Source organism: Phalacrocorax carbo, chromosome 6, assembly GCF_963921805.1.
Source record: "Phalacrocorax carbo chromosome 6, bPhaCar2.1, whole genome shotgun sequence".
In the NCBI taxonomy this organism is placed as follows: domain Eukaryota; kingdom Metazoa; phylum Chordata; class Aves; order Suliformes; family Phalacrocoracidae; genus Phalacrocorax; species Phalacrocorax carbo.
In genome coordinates, this window is record NC_087518.1 from 30955740 (window position 1) to 30974650 (window position 18911).

At 42.0% G+C, this 18911-nt stretch overlaps 1 protein-coding gene and 7 non-coding genes across 8 annotated transcripts; 1 reads left to right on the top strand and 7 right to left on the bottom strand.

Annotated features, from left to right (window-relative positions):
• Window positions 1–7232: 7232 nt before the first annotated feature.
• Window positions 7233–13872, top strand: HEBP2 (heme binding protein 2). The gene is made up of 5 exons (XM_009512960.2): window positions 7233–7385; window positions 9757–9841; window positions 10219–10354; window positions 10609–10774; window positions 11363–13872. The coding sequence occupies exons 2-5, from the start codon at window positions 9767–9769 to the stop codon at window positions 11535–11537; spliced, it is 552 nt and encodes a 183-aa protein (XP_009511255.1). The 5' UTR covers window positions 7233–7385; window positions 9757–9766; the 3' UTR covers window positions 11538–13872.
• Window positions 12916–12991, bottom strand: LOC135314140 (small nucleolar RNA SNORD47). Its single transcript, XR_010373609.1, has one exon. It is a non-coding gene; the product is annotated as a small nucleolar RNA SNORD47 (small nucleolar RNA).
• Window positions 13873–14200: 328 nt separating the features above from the next.
• On the bottom strand, window positions 14201–14279 carry LOC135314134 (small nucleolar RNA SNORD79). Its single transcript, XR_010373603.1, has one exon. It is a non-coding gene; the product is annotated as a small nucleolar RNA SNORD79 (small nucleolar RNA).
• A 2194-nt stretch (window positions 14280–16473) lies between these two features.
• LOC135314144 (small nucleolar RNA snR60/Z15/Z230/Z193/J17) lies at window positions 16474–16551 on the bottom strand. The gene has a single exon (XR_010373613.1). It is a non-coding gene; the product is annotated as a small nucleolar RNA snR60/Z15/Z230/Z193/J17 (small nucleolar RNA).
• Window positions 16552–16722: 171 nt separating this feature from the next.
• LOC135314143 (small nucleolar RNA snR60/Z15/Z230/Z193/J17) lies at window positions 16723–16803 on the bottom strand. Its single transcript, XR_010373612.1, has one exon. It is a non-coding gene; the product is annotated as a small nucleolar RNA snR60/Z15/Z230/Z193/J17 (small nucleolar RNA).
• A 361-nt stretch (window positions 16804–17164) lies between these two features.
• LOC135314133 (small nucleolar RNA SNORD24) lies at window positions 17165–17246 on the bottom strand. Its single transcript, XR_010373602.1, has one exon. It is a non-coding gene; the product is annotated as a small nucleolar RNA SNORD24 (small nucleolar RNA).
• A 240-nt stretch (window positions 17247–17486) lies between these two features.
• Window positions 17487–17553, bottom strand: LOC135314152 (small nucleolar RNA SNORD75). Its single transcript, XR_010373621.1, has one exon. It is a non-coding gene; the product is annotated as a small nucleolar RNA SNORD75 (small nucleolar RNA).
• A 733-nt stretch (window positions 17554–18286) lies between these two features.
• LOC135314142 (small nucleolar RNA SNORD74) lies at window positions 18287–18366 on the bottom strand. Its single transcript, XR_010373611.1, has one exon. It is a non-coding gene; the product is annotated as a small nucleolar RNA SNORD74 (small nucleolar RNA).
• Window positions 18367–18911: the final 545 nt, after the last annotated feature.

The following is an 18911-nucleotide window of genomic DNA, read 5'->3' on the forward strand; positions in this document are numbered from 1 at the left end:
ATGATGGTAAAGGTTCTAAGACTCTCTGATATTTACACTGACAATGTCCTTGGTAATTACCAGATAGAAAAAGACTCTGCTTTAGCCAAAACCAATGCACAAGTTATTCCACAGAGGTTTGAAGGACAGCATAGGTCCAGTTCAGCAATACTACATCATACAGGGGATTCTTTTCATTCGTCCTACAGTCATCAGCAAATGAATACCTGCACGTCCCCTTACGCTACTCTCCTGAGTGCTAGCATGCCACATGGAATCAGCAGTCCCAATGATGTCTATCTGAGTGCAAAGTCGTAAGGATGAAAGAAAAAAAAATTAGGTTACTGTCACCATTTAAAATACTTCTGCTCCTTTATACTAATTTCAAGTGCAGGTTTAATGCCAAATATATCCTTCCAATGGGGGAAAAAAATATCTAGGAAGGCTTAAATGGCTGTGGGAATTTATATTCAGGAGAATCTGAATACATGAACTCGCATTCAGGTTCCAAAATCTGCACTGTAAATTTTGAGCAAGGCAGAAGAAGGGTTTAGGCTGTCTGCAGCTGCAGCATGCTGAGCAGTGACTGGAAAAGTGTCTTCCACTTAGCACTGAAATAGGCAGTAAAGCCTTAGTGGTGCCTAAGCTTAGAGGATACTAAGGACACAGGTGAAAACAACAACAAAAAAATCAGTTGCTATTTTTCCAAAAGTATGGGAATAAAAATACGGTTTTATAGATTTAAGCAATTTTTCTATAAGGAAAAGAAATGAACATGAATGTCAAAATCTTATCTAAATAACTCCATAGGGTAATTTCAAATAAGGAAGTTATAAACACTTTCATGTTGCCATGTGCCAACATAGTGGATTCACATATCTATTAAGTACTCCATTATTCACACAACTGATTTGCTGAGGTAGGCTAACTACTAAAGCCAAAGGTTCTGCAAGTGTCCTCCAGGCTTTTTTGTTGTTGCTGTGTTAACACTCCCAACATTTTCTACGCTGACTACAATTTACTACCCCTGACCTTTACTTCTACTTTCCCCAAATCACACTCTCCTCTACCTACACACAGTTTTGACATCTGGATTTTCCCATTTCTCAAGCTACCATGTTCTGGTTGGGCATAATTAAACTCCAGTTTTGCTTCTGTTTCTCGCTGCAATAAATAAATATACCCAGATATAATTTTATTTCAAAGACAGACCCAAGTCAATTTTCAGAACAAATACAGAGTACCCAGGCCTAAATGATGGCAGAAATTAAAAAAGACAATACCTGTGAAAGTGTTCAAATTCTGTTAAATACCGTCTTGGTTGGCTGGTATTCAGAAGTCCATCATCTGAGAAGCTGATGTGATGTCATTATATGCAGAGTATCGACCTCATTTTCTCTGCTCTAAATCTAAAGGTGCAAAAATCAAAAGAAATACTGAACTCTCAGATTTTAAATTTGAGTTTTAAACTTCTAAGTTGAGCATCAATTCTGCCTGGAAGCTTGCCAGTTTAACTCCTAGAATTCACCATATCCTGGAAGATTTTCCTAATAGGACTTTCTTAACTGTCCCAACAGAGACATTCAGACTGGTTTATGTGCTGCATAAAAGACGTTTAACATGCCAAGATGTTAATTTTTCAGATGTTAAGATGCTTAACTGTTTAGTCTTCCCATTAGCTGTTCACTAATAGAAGCTAGAGTATATTCAAATGTAAGGCTTTAGAAACAGAAAGAACTATCAAGGTACGCTGGATCCATTTGTGAGCTAAAGTGACCACTGGCAACAAAGAGAGTTTGAAGGACTTTTGCATTAAAGTACAACGCACCTCTAAACACAAACAACAGTGCCATCTGCTGCAAAATGCGGCATTGGTTCATCTTGAGAAAGGAGTGAAAGAGAGACCATGCTTTCAGAGAGTCGATCTCTGGAGGCCTTACTTACATAATCCAAATAACAAAAACGCCCACTGAAACCCCACACCCACTACCAAAATCCCCACTGTTGGAAGATGAGAGAAGTTCTGATATGATCCATGCTCATGCAACTAAGGTCAGGAAGGAGCTTGGGAGACAAGCCCCCAGCTAGGATAACTGATAGATTTGTGCTTAGGTGGTTAGTTGGATCAACAGGCCAGAAAGAGAACACTGTCCTACAGCCATGCATCAGTAATGCTTACATGCTGACATTCACAATAAGATTGCAAGAGCTTTGAAATGGATTCATCATTCTGCTTCACATCACCCAGTATGTGCCACAGTGGTCCTCAGTTCATATTGCTGAAGGGCTATCTCAGTAGAGACACCCCTAGCAAGAAGCTCACCATTTTTTCAGTTACCTCTTCATGTCTTGTAGGCGAAAGTGGAACATATTATTACTTTAGGAGAGCATTTTCTTTAACATTTCTCTAAGATACCAGTCCTTATGCTCTGGGCCTGTTTCCATCATCTCTGGACATGTTTTCCAGTTCCTGTGCCTCCATAGGGAAACCCTGGGCTCTTTAGGGCAATTTCTGCATACCTGGGTCTTTTTCAGACCCCCTGGAGCTGTTCTCATCATCTGATAGCAAGCCTTCAGCAGAGTCAGGAGCTCTGCCCTGGGCAGAGGAGCTGCCAGGTGGTCTCACCCCATGCAGCATACAGGTTGGAGAAAGCTGGGAAGCAGAGGGAGGGAGGGAAGGAAGGAGGGGACCAAAGCAGGTGAATAAAAAGAAAAGGAAAAGATCTCCTGAAAAGTCTAGGAAGGTGGAGCAAAGAAAGAAAATGCAGAGCTACTGTGTTCTTGCCCACAAAGATACAGCAGAAGGTATCTGGCTGAGGGACTGCTGGAAGATGCAAACGGAAAACTGCTGGGGCTGCCTATGTTCTTCCAGCAGGTGAGATGCAAGAGGTCTTGGGTTGCCACTGTGGTTGCTTACTACTTCATTTCTTGGTGTTGCTTGAGAGGATTATTTGTGGTATGGACTGTTGCTGACTTCAAATACTGGACTTTCCTATTGATAAACAATCAGTAAAAGCCTGTTCTCATTAAGGCTGGTTTTTGAGCCCTTTCTCTAAGTAGTGTTCTCAAATGATCAATGCCTGGCTCCTTCCTCTTCTGAGTTGTATTTGCAAAGAAGGGGTATTCTCTCTCACCTTAGGCTATAGCTTAAGTCATTATTAGAAAAAATTTAAAAGGGCAAAAATAGTAATACAATAGATTTGTGTCAAGGCTTTTTTCTAGCAGACACTGTTACCTATGTGATCTTAATCCTGTTTCCCTGAATGAGATGTTCTTATCTTGAAAATGAAAATTCACCTTGTTTCATGGTTGTTTGGGTTTTTTTTCTATTTGGTTTGGCTTTTTTTTTTTTTTCTCTGAGAAGGATCTGTCAATAGCAGAATGTGGATGAGTTGGTAGGGGAAACTGAATTTACTTCCTCTCCTTCCAGCACTCAGAGAGGACTGCAGGTTTTCTGTGGATTTAGGTAAGTATTAATGCTGGATAAAGAAGTTTACTGAGACAATTGCCTGTGGGTTTCAGTGGATAGCTAGATCCCAAAACAGATCCATATTAAAAATAACCATTATTTTGGAAAGAAGCCAAGTGAATAAAGCAGTATATAAAGCTAAGAAAGCTTCCAGTCTCTCTCTGGGCTGTATGGACAGAAGAGAGGAAGGTTTAGGACAGTTTTTCATGGCAACTGGAAAGAAGGATTATTTTAGGATTAATTCTCCAAACTTTGAATGATTCCAAAATGTGACCTTAGGCAGAGAGATCTTGGAAAATGCCAAGTCAAGAGTGTTCTGGAGTGGTGTTGGATGTAGGATGCTTTTTATTTGGTCAAGGGCAGTCAGTTCCATGCAATCTCCAGTGAAGTGAGCAAGGAGTCACTCATTTAGCAAGATCTTAGGTAATGCTGTCACTGAGTCAGCTGTTCAAGGTAGCAGGGAGATGCAATAGTTTCACGTCATTTGTAACAAATCAGCTGGAATCAGGCAGAAAGCAGATGGACAAAATCCACATATGCATTTCCAGAAAGCAAATTATTTTTGGCTGAAGGCGAATCCAATGGTAACAAATTGGTGTGCTGACATAAAACGCATAGGTTAGAGCATAAGGTCTAAATACCATCTCATTAGAGTTATAGCAGAAGTTTCATTTCCACAATTTGCAAGGGATAATATGGAACCTCCTTGGAACAGGATTATGATGTACTGTAGTACATTCACTGCTTCTTTACAAGATGGTACACTTATGTTTCTTCATTTTCCTTGCTGGAAATGAGAATAAGATATAAAATGGAATTTTCTAGGTGGCTTTCTCTTTCTTTAGAGCAAGGACATAAGAGGCTTCATGTGGGAGATGAATTTGCAGAAAACCACAGTTCATCTAACAACATATAAAGAAACTTTTGCTGCCCTGGACTATTATTTACAGTGAGTACAGTAACATCACATGCTCAACTTCTTTTTTGTGAAGTAAGGGCTTCTGCATCATCTGATAAGTGTGTGTTTCCAAAAGCAAATGTCATTTATATGTGAAGAGTCTCAGTTCTTTTAGATCAAAATCATTACCAAACACAAGGCTAACTGATGCTCCGACAGGCTTAGGCAGAAATGCAAAACTGCTTGGTGCGTTTGGGTTGAGACCACTTGTTAGAACATGTGAGTGGCCAAGCTGGAGACACATGCATCCCTGTCACGCAATTTTTTCACACTACACCACAGACTTGTCAGTGACAAGAACATGACTCAAAGTTATCATTAACCATACTGTAAAGAAACATTTTTCCAGAGGTTTCTCCAATCCTGACACACTTAGGTCAGTGGAAAAGATTAACCTTTTTTGTGCAAGCAGTCTGTGCTTGCCTCTAGGGATAAAGGCAACTTACAACACTTTTGCATGAATTTGACACCAGCTGTTGTAATGTTGCCACAGAGCTTTTTTGCTTTACAGCACGTTGCTGAAGGTCTTGTCTGGGCTTGTTATAGATAGGGTCCTGTAGAGAGTAAAAATGGAAATCACAAGTGATCATATCACATGCCTGTTCTTATACTGACCCAATAGAAGCTGCTAGCCTGAGAAACCACTGCTTAAGTACGAGTCCATTACGGTGTTCTGCCCAGAAGGACCTGCTGAAAGTACTAAAATTAAGCTACAAACTGCCTGCTTGTATATGCTTGTGTGCTCCTCTCTAGTCCGTGAGTTTAAGGCAACAGTACAGCAAAACATTGCTTTGTCAGCTATTCCAGAAAATACCAGCCAAGTCCCAGACATATATATATGAGACATTAAACAGAGGTGTCAGGCTACCTTTGAGATTTAATTACTGCCTGTTTAATTAATACATTTGGGGCTCCTCTGTGGGCAGCAACTCTTTGCATTAGAGGTTTAGTATACGTGGAGAGGTTGGTATTTATATAAGCAGCATGAGCCTTTATTACTGCCAATTTTTGCTTTTCCCCACGCAATAGAGATAGCCAGGCAAACTAGCAGTGTATGTATGCTGTTAACATACATACACTTCCCTGTCATACGTTCTGCAAACTACTGGGACCTCAAGGTGCTAAAACAGTTCTTTCACGTTATTTTCCCATGTAAAGGGCAAGGGGTACAGAGTTAGTGTACTCAGATTTTTCACCTCTTTGGAGGTACCGGTGAGACTGTGTGCCAGCTTCCATCATAATCCCTTCCCCATCCCCCTAATTATATACGGTTTGGGTATGTATATAGTTATGTACAGTATACATGTCCTCATGCCTGCCCTACCATCTCTTCCAACTGTTGACATGTTCTCTCTATTTATATGTGAAAAACAAGAGCATTGGAAAACAACCTCTTGGGAAAACAATAATGATTGTTCTCCAACCTCGGGCTACTCCACCAGGAACAGTTACCTCTTTGTCAGGGACAGAAACATAAGCTGGACACATACAAGCTGACTGGGGATTTGTTCTGGGCCTCTCTGCTTCAGAAACAAAACGAGAATTCACAGGAGGCTTGTGTTTATCTACAGATTGCCCCCTTTCAAGGCAATACTTCTTTGTGCTCGTGATCGGGGTAGATTTGTTGAGATTTGCCAAACTGTTGTGGCTGGGTGTGGTTTTTTACATGGCCTTCTCTACTCCAGAGAAGATAATTACTCATACACACTTGACAGGAATGTTAGGGTGACAGATTAATGTAACAGCTAACCTTAGACAAGCATGTGCCTTTGCATTTCTGTAGCTCCTGAGCAAAGATCATGAAGTAGCAGCCTCTGCTTCTCCAAAACGCCCTGCTGATTTACAAGCAGAACACGATAAAATTGAGAGAAAGTTTGCTCTGTAAAATAAACGTACAAAGCATGCAGAGAACTGGTTCTGCATTTCAGGCCTTAGTGTGTTCTCATAGGCTCGATAAGTAAACCGCTCTTCACACCACCCCACTTCTATGGCTTTAGAGAGCTTGGTGGCTTTAGAGATAAGTTTGCAATTGCTATTTGGCATGGTTTGGGGGTTTTTAATTCTCCTTTTTGGAATAGGAGGGTATCACACTGCATCCTGATTAAGTTCTCTGCAAGCAAAGAGTGTTTCCTGTTAAAAGTCATTCCCAACTATTGATTTCAAAGGTCCCAGAGAGCTTAGCTGAATTTGGCTGCAAGGAATTTGCACAAACCATGACAAACACGGGAGGTGTTCTTAGAACTCAAACTGTGGAGTTTAATCTACCCGATTATGCTTGTACCTAAATATGTCTGGAGCTGGAGCTGGTTAAATGAAGAGTCCAGCTTCACTTTGTGTATTATAAGCAGGACAGAATTTCACAACAGCTTTGTATAACCCCTTTGTGCAGATATCCAAGGGCTAAGGGGGCTGATTAGTCTCAAATACCACTCAGAACAGACAGCTATTGTAGAGCGCTGTCTTTCATAACATGCCAGCAGAGATCTCATGAGGACGCAGCCAGATTTCTACCTACCATTTTACCCCAGGGGTAAAAAGGAAAAGCTGTCATTCTGTACCATCGCTCTCATGTAATCTGAGTCTGGGGGGAAATGTTATTTATGCAAAAATCTTTCTCCCGAGAGCACAAAACCTGCCGCTGTCCCTGACATAAGTAGGAACAAAGCCATGGAAACCAGGGGAAGTTACACAAGGGTGCGAAACTGTTTAGGGAGCCAGATCACACACTGGACCCAATGTTGCCTTGTAGGCAGTAGGTGGGGCTTCTGGCATTTGTGTGGGATCTCTGCAATGAGACCCACAGGAGAACAAGGCTACAACCTTCTGGTTTTCATAACAGCGTCTCCCTCCAGTAGGGCTGAGGCATGGGCGGAGTTTGATGAAACTAAAATAAACACTGACACGCAGCATCTTGAGAGTATGTGCAGGCTCAGAAGGGTAGACTGCAATAGCTAGGAAGTCTTAAGGACAGCTTAAAATGTAAGTATGGCTACTTTCTCTGCTTTCTTAATAGAATTAGCAGCTTGTGGAATGGCATGTTCCAGCTACACTTACTTGCTGCATCAGTGTAACCTGTGAAGATGCCTGCCATGCTTTCTGTCCCTTTGGCCCATGTGTTAACAGCTGCAGAAAAAGCCTAGGCACCCTATTTATATGAACAGATCGAAATCTTAAAGCTAAGCTTTCCTGTAGATCTAAAAATTAATGCAACTAAATATTTGGAGGATTCTTCTGTCTTCCCCGCCTCCCCGCCAAAAGCATTGTTTTACATAATTGGAAAATATTTCATATATACAGTCACTGACAGCACTGGCCACAAAGTTATAAAAGACAGAGCTGTGAGCAATCTAATCAAGCAGTTAAGAAAAGGCGTGTTGAGGAGGGGCTGGAACTGGCAAGTACAGAGACAAGCCAGCTCGTACAGCAGCTACTACAACAGCATTGCGTTGAAACAGAGGAACGCTTACTTCTCTGCTTCTTACATACCCAGGGATTGCTTGAAGAGAAATGTGTTTTCTATCAGGCTGTAGCAGGGAGAAATAGAAAGTGAAGTGACAGCAAAACAGCATCATCTTTGCCTTTGAAATGGCAACGGATAAAATGATTGGATTCTTGCTTTATTGTTATGCTTTGATGATTTGTAAATACTGTTGACAGAAAGTGTGTCAGAGTACAACCGTCCAGCTTGGGACTGTGCCGCAGTCCCTGGTGAGCGGTCAGCCTGGTAAAGCCTGCTGAAGATGTTGTATCTCCGGGCTGGGACAAGGAGGGGGACAGCCTGCTTTTAGCTGCTGGCATCAGTCTCCCGCTGTGTGGTTCTCTCATCGTCCCTTGCTCTAGGGGGACAACTGAAGGAGATGCTAGAAAAAACTCAACACACAAGTCCTCTGTGCACTGCTTATTTTAAGGATTGTAAATTAAATCAGTGCCAGGGGGGTTTCTTTGGGTGGTTTTTTTTTGTTGGTTTTTTTTTTTTTTGATAAAAGCTTTTCAACCTCATAGATCCCAAAGAGAAAACTCTTTGTAGCCACCTCTAAACCAGGGTACAGAAGGGGATTAATAGCATTCAGTGGTAGTCTACATGCCATAAGAAAATGGAAACAGATAAGAAGGTAGTCAGGTAGCATAGGGCAGTTCTTGATTTTACAAAAACAGCCATTCACAAATGTCATGTTGAAGATGGTGTACCTTAAAGACTTTATCACTGGAGATGGGACATGCTGTGAATTTTATCAGTGCACCTTTAACACTAAAAGTCCACGAAAAATGTAGAGCCACAAGTGACAGAGCAGTGGCTTCTTGTTGTGTGGGCAGCTATGAACAGTTGAGGAGGCAGAGAAATTAAAAATAACCTCTAAGTTTGTTCCGTTACCCAAGAAACATCCAATTAAGTTATACTCCAAGAAGACAATGTTGTATCATCTAAGAATCAAGATAATCACTGAATGAACTACGTGTTCTTTGCAACATGAAGTGCAAAGGACATTGTAATGTAATAGAAAGCAGAGACTTTCTCAGGATGCAGGTTATGCCCTATGATCTGCCTTGTACAGACAAAAATCATAAAAGAAGGCTCCTAAAAGCTCAAGACTTTTAACCAGATGTGATTATTCCAAATTATTTTGATTATTTTTGCTTGCTTTATTATGGGACAGTGAGAGGAAGTAGACTGTTTTCAGGTTTTCAGCTTTTTCCTTCCATGCGAAGGCTACCTAGGAAAGTACCTACATATTCATAAATGCAGAAAGTCTCATCTACCCACAGGAGTCTGGGGCTAAAGGCCTTTAAGGAAGGCATCTGCTATTACAAGGCCCAGTGAAGTTATTGGCACATTCAGTAACAAAGTAGCCATCAACACCAATACCTTTTCATCCAGGAGCAAATTGGCTGAACTCCTCAAGTCGTTTTTACTTACGGATTTCCACACAACTGTCACTTGCAGAATCTCAGCCTTCTGTTTTGCAGCCAGGAAATGCCTTCACATCATGGAGAAGTGAAGGCAGCTTATCCTGGAAATTAGTACTCCCACATCAGCTGAGAGGTAGCTTCTTGGTCCTCTGTCGGTTCCTTCAAGAGCTTAAAGGATTTCAGCCCTTGTTCAGTCATTGGGGATAAGCACTGGAATCCAGGCCTTCCACAATTTCAGGGACAACTGCCTTTTAGAAAGTACCAGACTCTTGCCTGAACTTTTCCATTCACTTCTCAGCCTAGCAAGTGTTCCTGAAAGGTTGGAGACCAGAGGCTGAGGAAAAGCTCTTTGACATTAGGCAGAAAAGCCCTAGAGCTTTCTTCTTCCCCACATGTACTGCTTTGATTGGAGAGAGGCCAATGAACTATGTCTGCCTTTCAGCTCCAGCAAGATGATCAAATCCTTCAAGCAAACATTTCTGTCCCTGGATCTGCAGTCCCCTCGGTGGAGCTCAGCAGAGACGATGGTAACTGCTAAAGGCTAGGGGAACAGAACTCTCTGCAGTCAGGGTGCCACAGGGCTAAGGTGGATTTGGGATTCTCAATCTGATGAGCATGGAGAAGCTGGGAAGTGTTACTATGGACACTGTTAACACTGAATTGCAAAGGGGAACACCTGTTTATAAGCTCTGAGGAGCTCAGCCTCAGGCAGACCAGCATGGTTTCGCCAGGGAGGCATCAAATCATTTGATGTTGGGGGTATGCCTAGAGACTGCAGCTAAGATGCTGCACAGTGTTACCTGATTGCAGTGATACTTTTATGCTGTTTTGGAAAGAGCAGCTATTAACTTATGTCACGTGTAGTATTCATCTCATGGTTACTGTGATTTTTGCTACCTTTCAGGCAAAGGATTATGAACTGCGTCAGTACGAGACGGCAAAGTGGGTCAGCACAGTCATTAGGGGAGAGACCCAGAAGGAGGCAATGCGCCAGGGCTTCTGGAAGCTGTTCCACTACATCCAAGGGAAGAATGAGAAAGGTAGAATATGCTTGTTTTGAACTGTAAGAAGCACAAATGGGAGGTGAAGCTGAATAGTGTAAGACAGTAAATGAGCTACAGGACAAAGCAGGTTTACCTTCCTGGTCTAACACCCTTGTGACTCCATTAGACCATTATACTCACAAGGCTGCTTTGGTTTCTGCTTTGAGGTTAATCCTGCATGGCCCTTTGCAGCAGCATTCAGGCACTGTCTTTGCAGCTTAAAGACTTTTTTCCCCCCCCTTCTCCTCTAGAAATGAAAATTGATATGACTGTGCCGGTGACATGCCTGATAAAATCTGGCTGCACAGACTTCAAGATCTCTTTCTTTGTGCCGTTTGAACATCAGGACTCTCCACCACAGCCCACCGACTCAGATGTGTTTATTGAAGAACGGAAAGCAGCGGCCATATTTGTCCGGTAAGCAGCACCAGCACAGCTGACTAATGAAGGTAGCTACTGAAAAGAGTCCAGACTACTCTTACAGCTGATTTTGAACTATGGATATATCCTGCTGTTCAGAGCCTTGATTTCCAGATACTCAAATTCTGTCAATTTTGAAACATTAATTTTTCATCACTCTTGAATATTACATTAAAAGGGTTTTACAGAAAGGCAGCCTACAGCATCCTCCTGTCTTGGGCACAGCCCATGCTACAGAATACCTAAGTCACTCTTCCAGCCTCCTACAAAACCCACATGGCAGTCCTTTATTACAGGAAAAACACCCAAAGCTACACTTGCCCTATCTGCATGTATTAAAGCCACAGGCAACAACCTGTGTCAGCTAACATTCTCAGAATTGAAAGCAACTTTTTTCAGTCTTTTGAAAGCAGTATAGATAGCCATATACTCCCTGACAGCTAGTTCTGCATAGCTTACCTAATAACTAGGAACTGCATCATAAGTCCTCCAACACTGCATGCTTTGCAAGCCTGAAAATAAAAAGCAGGGGCTTGAACTCTTTAAAAAAAACCCAAAACACACCTCCCTTTTCACTTCTACCAGGTCCTTCGGTGGATTTGCCTCCCCAGAGAAATATGCTGAGGAAGCTGAAGCCTTAGGCAGAATCTTAAGAAACAGAGGCCAACCATTCCATGAAGACTTCTTCTATACTGCAGGCTATGACAGTCCCTTCAAGCTCTTTAACAGGCACAATGAAGTGTGGTATTTTAAGAAGTAATATGGTTGGGGGAATATTAAGAGGCTACTAATCAGCTCTGGTTGAAAACAGACATTATTAATGGCTTTTGCTTTAGTGAAGAAATTTAATTTGCAGATGGACACAGGATCACATCTAATTTTCTCTAGGATGAAACACTCTTCTGGCTGAAAAGATTTTGGTTCTTTCTAAAAGATCATAGATTATACCAGCTGGAGTGGAAGTGAGATATGACAACCCTATTCCCCTTATTGAAAGGCTCCAGGGAACCTAATAATCCTAAAATATTCCTGCAGAGCACTTTTGGATGCCTAGTTTTACTTCTCATTAGAAGTGCTACAGCTCAGGTATTAGAGTTCTTCAGAGAGCTGGCTTTTCCCATATTGTTATCACTCCTGAAGCAGAAAGATGGGGTAATTCTCTGAAAAAAATTTAAGAAACCTACCATCAATGAACTTTGGGAAACAGCTGTACCTTAGCAGGCCCTAGTGACTTATAAGCAGTTAAACTTTTAAAAATAGTATTATTAAACTCCCCCTACCTCTCTGCTCAACTGGGGTTTTTTTCCCTCATGGATGCTGTCTTGCTCCACACTAATCCCAGTGACCAGATTAGATTAAGAGTCCAGTGGAAAAAGACTAACAGTGTCTAAGATGTATGCTTATTCTGTGCACATCATCTGTGCCTGAACATATAATGCCAGGCTTACTGGTGGCCTGTAATTTTAGGAGCAAATACACAAGTAGTAGTTTAGCTCTCACCTACAGAACACTAATTACACTTCAATTACTTAGCTTTGTCCAAAGCTGGTCAGGTCAACTGCAGTCTGCACACTAGCAATATTTGACACCCATGTTCAAAGCCACTCATCGGACTAGCATTTGAACTGGTTTAGTCCCTACTCTAAATCAAGCATTTGAAGCTTTTATAAAGCAGCCTAGAGCTGTCGTACAGCAAGCTGTTCAAGTCAGAAAACAGTTCACAACAACAGGTGGAGTTTACAAATTTTTATTGGTTCCAAGCAGTATCAGGCAAACAGTACCGGTGTGGTAAGAAAACCCTTAGCTTCTTTAATGCTGTTCATGGAAGCATACCCCATTATCGTGCAATCTTCCACCTGTTAAGACAGACACAGAGTCATCATAAGGCACCAAAGAAGCACAAGGAACTTGCTAGGAACAACTCAGACCTTAGATTTTCATCTCTGTTCAGAGAGAGAGTTCAAGGCTAAGGTTATCATCATTTGTTCCAGCAAATAAATTTCAGTATTACTACAGTTAGATTCACCTTCTTGGTTCTTCATACAGTTGTTTCAAAGTTGCCTCCTCACCTAAAGGAAGAAAACACTATCAACACATACAGTAGCACAACTTGTAAAAAAGCTCCACAGCAGATTTGTAACCTCAGAGAAAAGTGGAACGGAAATTGTAATATCACAGTAAATCATTTGGCAGAATCAAATTTCATCAGTGGCTACAAATACCCCCAGGAGTTTTTAAACAGAATTCATTGGCTGTGTGGTCTTACCCAATGAGGTTGCAGACAGCACAGTCCCTTCCTGAGAAAGAGAGAAGTTGTTTCAGAATAACAACATCACTATATGCAAGTCTAATTATCTATGAAATTCTGTTCACCAAGCTAATTTTACCTACAAGAAGGCTGCATTTCAGCCAGCAACTGACAAGAACTTTGACTGCAACACCCAAATACAATATACAAAGCTTACACATCCTAACTGTATTTCCAGTTCAGAATTACTAACATTGGAATAACTGGGGAAAAGTACAAAGCTAACACTTGCTTCGTGATACAGTCCCTCCCCAACAGAAAGTTTATTCACCGAATTTTGATACCTAAAATACAAGCCCCATAGAAATCCTCTTGAAAACCTTTCCGTAAAAGTGAGAACAAGTCTCTTGGAGGAAACAAGTTTGTACAGCAATCACCTAGAACTCGATCCTAAATTTGTGTATAGCCAACATAACCAAGATAGCAAAAAATACTGAGCAGTGACAACCACAGCATACAGGGTTGGCATTTTGCCTTTTTAATTCTAGAGTGCAGAGTTAGAGTCAGTTCACAGCTCAGCCAGATACATCAGGTATGCATTATGACCAGAGTTGTGTTTGCTGCTGTGCATTCTGCTGTACTACGTTATCAACACTGTATTGGCTAAGTGGTCTCCACTGATTCAGCTTCTTTACTATTTCCACTGTGTGAAGACATCCAGCAATAAAACCCCAGCTTTTAGAGTCATTGAGGCCAAATCTTTTGTTCATACAAACAGAACCCTACATAAAGTTTACCACTGACTACAGTTCAGGAACTGACAGCATATCTGTTCAGAAAGAACTCTAAGTCAAAAAAATCAGAACTGCACAGAAACACATTCTTGCTTCAAGCACATCATGTTTATTCCCACAGTAGCTGAGTGGGAGAACCAAAATACAATAAAGGAAGACAAATCCAATTTATTATAGGACTAATTTTAGGCACAGCTACCTAGGCATTTAGCACAAAGGCAATATTCCAGTGATTATCCAACTCCATGTAGTCTACTCTTACCTTGACATATGTTAGTCTTGTTTCTCACACAAACTCCCCACAAGCTTCACTCTGTAACACATGAAATTTTATTAACACACTCTCCTTGGCAGTGCTTCAAGAGTTAGTTTGAATGCGGGTACTGTTTCAGTGCAAGAGTCCTCCTCAGCCTCTTTCAGAGAGATTCCCATTGCTTAGAATTAATCATCACAAACAGTACACGCTTAGAGAAGCTTAATGTTTTGTTACTTTTGTTCCTCCTTAGAGGAGGACCTGACCTCAGCATTTCAGACCTTATCTCCAACCACGTATTTATTCACATCACGTAAAAGGTCTAATCTAGCCACTGAGACAATGTACCACACTACTTCAACTACTGATGATCATCAGTGCCGCTCCCTGCAAAAGCCCACTACTTAATTTAACCAGCAAAAAGTTAAAATAGTAAATAATTGCACTGGCTTTGGTCAGCAGAAGCTCTGCACTGCCAGGTTACCACACATTCTTTCTTATCCACTAAACTCAAGTAGTCCACAGCAGTTACATAGTTCAACTGGTCCATACTATTTTTCAGTTAGAGAAAGCAGTTAACGTTTTCAAGTAGTAAGAAAAAAGTCTTATGATCAAGTAAGGATCATAAACAAAATGCCAGTCCAACACTAATGTTACTCTAGAGCCTCATTAAAAGTTCCAGAAACTCCTTCATCCATTGCTGTTACAATCATCACCATATCTTATCGCTCTTTGGTCACAAAGTATGAGATTCAGCCCCCAGCACCTTGGGTAACAACCCTGCAGGCTGCAGGTAACCTGTGATCCATTGGTAGAGATTGGAAAATCCTCAAGGAACCTTCTGCTTAACACTGCAGATCCACTGCAATTAGAGGCCACCATCTAGTAACTCCCCATCACACAGCTCTGACCAGTCATATGCATTTGCTGGCAACTTACTTTTGCCAGTAGCACTACCAACTGCACCGCTTCCCAGCTCCACCGCACCAGCCCTGGAACAAAGCAAAGCATCAGGACAGCGCACAAGCAAACACACAAGGATGAAATCTAGTCAGGTGCCTGAAATCAGATAGAGCTAATTGCAGACCTCCATGATTGAAGTCAAGGTAGTCACATCTCATCACACAGGCAGCTCACGTTGTCAGGCGCTGGGCAGCTAGCTACCTGCTTTAGGCTAACGTTGCTATGGGGAAGAGGGTAAATATGCAAATAGTGCTATCAGGGCAACTTCATGAGCTCACAGGCACACAGTGAAGAGCTTAGCACAAACCAGCCTGTCAAGGCTGGGCCTTATCCAGTTCTCCCCCTTAAGCATCCTCCTGTTTTGGCTAAGGTTCAAAGCAGCAGCTAACACCAGCCCCTTGCACTTCCCCCCCAGCACTGCAGTTAATACTTCACTTCTCGGCATACGCTTTTTATACTGATACTTGCAAAGTTAAAACAAGTACTTACATCACAATGAGAAACACTTTGGAAGCCTGCAAATGAGAATTTGTGATTAGGTAAGGTCCAGAAAAATGTTTTCGTGTAAAAACAGTTCAAGTGAAATACTGTATCAGCGTTTAGTCAAGTTTTATCCTCATTGGGATCAGAGACCTGATTCAACATCATTTACAGCAGACTGCAACACTCCCACCCCCTTTCACAAGGGGGGCCCCGATACCATCTCGCAGCACCTTCCCAACACCCCCGAGGTGTTAATTCCTCAACTCCTGAGACAGCTGAAATCCCAGAAAGGAGTAAACCTCTGGATTTCAGAGTTCAGTAATGTGAACTTTGTCTCAGCATGTAAGTTGGCCTAAACTAGGAAAAGCATTTCAGATACTAAATTCATAGCACTGCCACATTCACCATTTAGCCTCAACAGGCACATTCTAGAGATCTTTAATGCCACAAAACAATTACTTAATGCTTTTACTGTGAAGCATGGGGGATCTGAAGGCACATTTAGGGCACTAGTAACTTTGCTTCAGATTTTCCAGAAACAAAATGGATTTGCAGACCCCTGTATCTCCAAAAGCGAACTGCCAAGCTTAGATGCAGCACCCAGCTATAAAATGTTATACAATTACCATCAGTTAGGAAGGCCTTGTCTTCACCAACATCAGTAACAAGTGAAATGGCTTCTCACACTGGCAGCACAGGTATCCTCTGTCTAGGGCAGCCTGCAAAGCAACAAAACCCTTATAGAACCTGGAGCACTACTAATACCAGATTAACCAAGATTTGTGTTATTGATTCAGCCAATTTATTCTGCTGTATTTGTGCTTAATTTCACAAGCATCCCCTACTCTATCCTTCTATTCAGCCTACTAAATCACATTCCTGGAGCAGAAGAAAGTAGTGCTTCACCCTCAGCTTTCTACATGAATTGTTTGTCAAACTTAGCCTAAGGTACAGGTGGCTGCATCAGATAGGAGCGAAAGACAGTGATCACCATGGGTCATCTGCTGAACTATGCTGTCATCACACGCAGCTTCTTCACACATCAGGGATATGAGTTTATTTTTTTTTTCAGATGCAGGCAATACAATATTTACCTTGCACAGCTTGTAGCTTCATCTCACAGTGCCTGCAACAAAAGAAGAAAGTCAGATTCCCTCAGCCTTCCTGGCCAAGCCTACAGCCCCTAGCAAGAGATCACAAGAGCTAGATACATCAGATAGGAGCGAAAGACAAAACAGTTCTTCACAGTACATTCTGCTGAACTATGCCATCATCACTGTATCTGCTTTGGGGTAACAGTACCAAGCAATTGCCTCTTGTGACAGCTTTGAAACATTGAAGTTCTCCAAATAAAACAAAGAAATATTAAAGAGCTTTTAAATACTAGCAGTGTTTCAAATACTTCTGCACATTAGTGGAAATCAATCCCAGAGTACTCCTCTCCCATTTTACACATCCCACCCTTTCCACTGCAGTGTTTCAGCAGCTCCATGGAAGAAACCCTACACAAACCACACATTTCTCACCTGGTCATGTTTCCTCTGCAAGTCTTCCAAGTGTACAAGTCAAAACCTGGAAGAAAAAATGCTTATGAACAGTATATTCAGAAATCAAAACATCACATCAAGTGGAATTCTAAGTCGTCGTGCCTCAGAGGGAAATGATGGTGGTAGAAGTGCTCATCATTCTCTTGGTCAAGAGTAGCAAATAAATGTCATCATTGTGGCACCAGAGGGAAAACTGAGCTCAGGGAATGAAGTCTGCCTACTGATGTTATCAGAACAAAAGATGCTGTCTAGGCAAACACCTAAGCACCATTTTACGCTGAATTTTCAAGAAGCATTTTTTACCTTGTGAAGTAGCATCAAGTCTTCATAATCAGTGGCAGATCTGGAAGAGACAAAACAGTTTCAAACTCTTGTAGAACTAGAGGGAGTACCTCTGGTAGGGACACTAAGCACAGAAAAAAGCCTCAGCACATAGTTTTCAGAAATCACTTCTGTCCACTACTCTTGTACTGAAACCATCATAGGCTCTGATTTAGTTATCAACCCTGATAGTTACATGTTCTTTTTGAAATATGCATTGGCACTTTTCTCCAAACAACACACTATTTATTGCTGTGGATAGGGGAACAGCAGTAATGAAGGACAAAAAGGCAGAGGGTACTACTGCAGCCTGGTTCATAAACAAGGGTCTCACATCCACTTTCCAGTACAAAGAAACACAGGACTTTTCCCAGAAGAGTGAGGCCTGCCTGAAGAGACACCACAACCAATTACTGGATCACAAATGCTGGTCCTACTCCAGGATATTGCTCTAGCTGTACCCACACATTAATTCTCAATTTAAGCTCTGTATTTCAGAAGCAGCACCCACCTGTTTCGAAGCCATAAAAGAGAGAACATAGCTGATGCATCTTGAAACTGGAAACAAGAGAATATGTTAGTTTTTCTTCAAGAACAAAGATGTTATATTCACAAATTCTCTTTGAAAAATGCAAGTAAAACTCAAAGCACTATGAGCCTTACAAAAAAGGTCTCCCTGAAGCAATCTACACTTCAGCTCCTTTGAAAGACAAGGCCACAAAAATAATTACCAGTCTGAATTTTTAAGCAGAACAGAACTGCTAGACTCCTCAATTTTCTACAGCTTCAAGTGTATAAGCACCAGGTCAGTCCTGCAGCCATTAACTTAGTTTGGCTGCCCAGAATGGTCCACATGGTGGGTGTCTCAGCCATGCCAGATATGCCACTACATGCAATTCCATGACCAGCTCAGATATGTTGGCATTCATCACCCTCTCAGATGTCCCTACCAACATAGTTTTCATCATGTGCAGGCACATGGAAACCCAAGTGAGCTATCATACTACTTTGTCAACACGGGGCTTTGAACTGATAACACTTAAAGCTATTACCCAGAGCACGAGATACAGCTACAGCTCTCTAGTTTACCGATGAGCTGTTCTGCAGGGAACAATCTCCACCTTCCCACGACAAAAGGGCTCTCCCCAGCCTAGCATCTGCTCCCAGGCATTAATTGGCAGAGGAGCAGAAAACCCTTAACCCTAAGACAACAGTTATACTTTATGCACGCAAAACCTTCCGTTTACTGGTGAAAACTGCCTTCCTAGAAGCCTAGCACAGTTTAAAAATAGAAACCTAAAGCTAATCTCTGCAGCTGCCACACACCACCTCACCACCTTCCAGGAGCATGTCCCATGGGACGATGGAAGCTCTCCCGGCTCCCAGGCGAGGCGCCACAATGCCGGCTGAGCCTCGCTTCTCACCCGGCACCCCCAAGCTGTTCCCCACCAAAATCGAAGCCAGGAAGCGGGCTCAGCCCCACGCTGCGCTCACACCGGCAAGGCCGAGGCTCCACGGGGCCGCC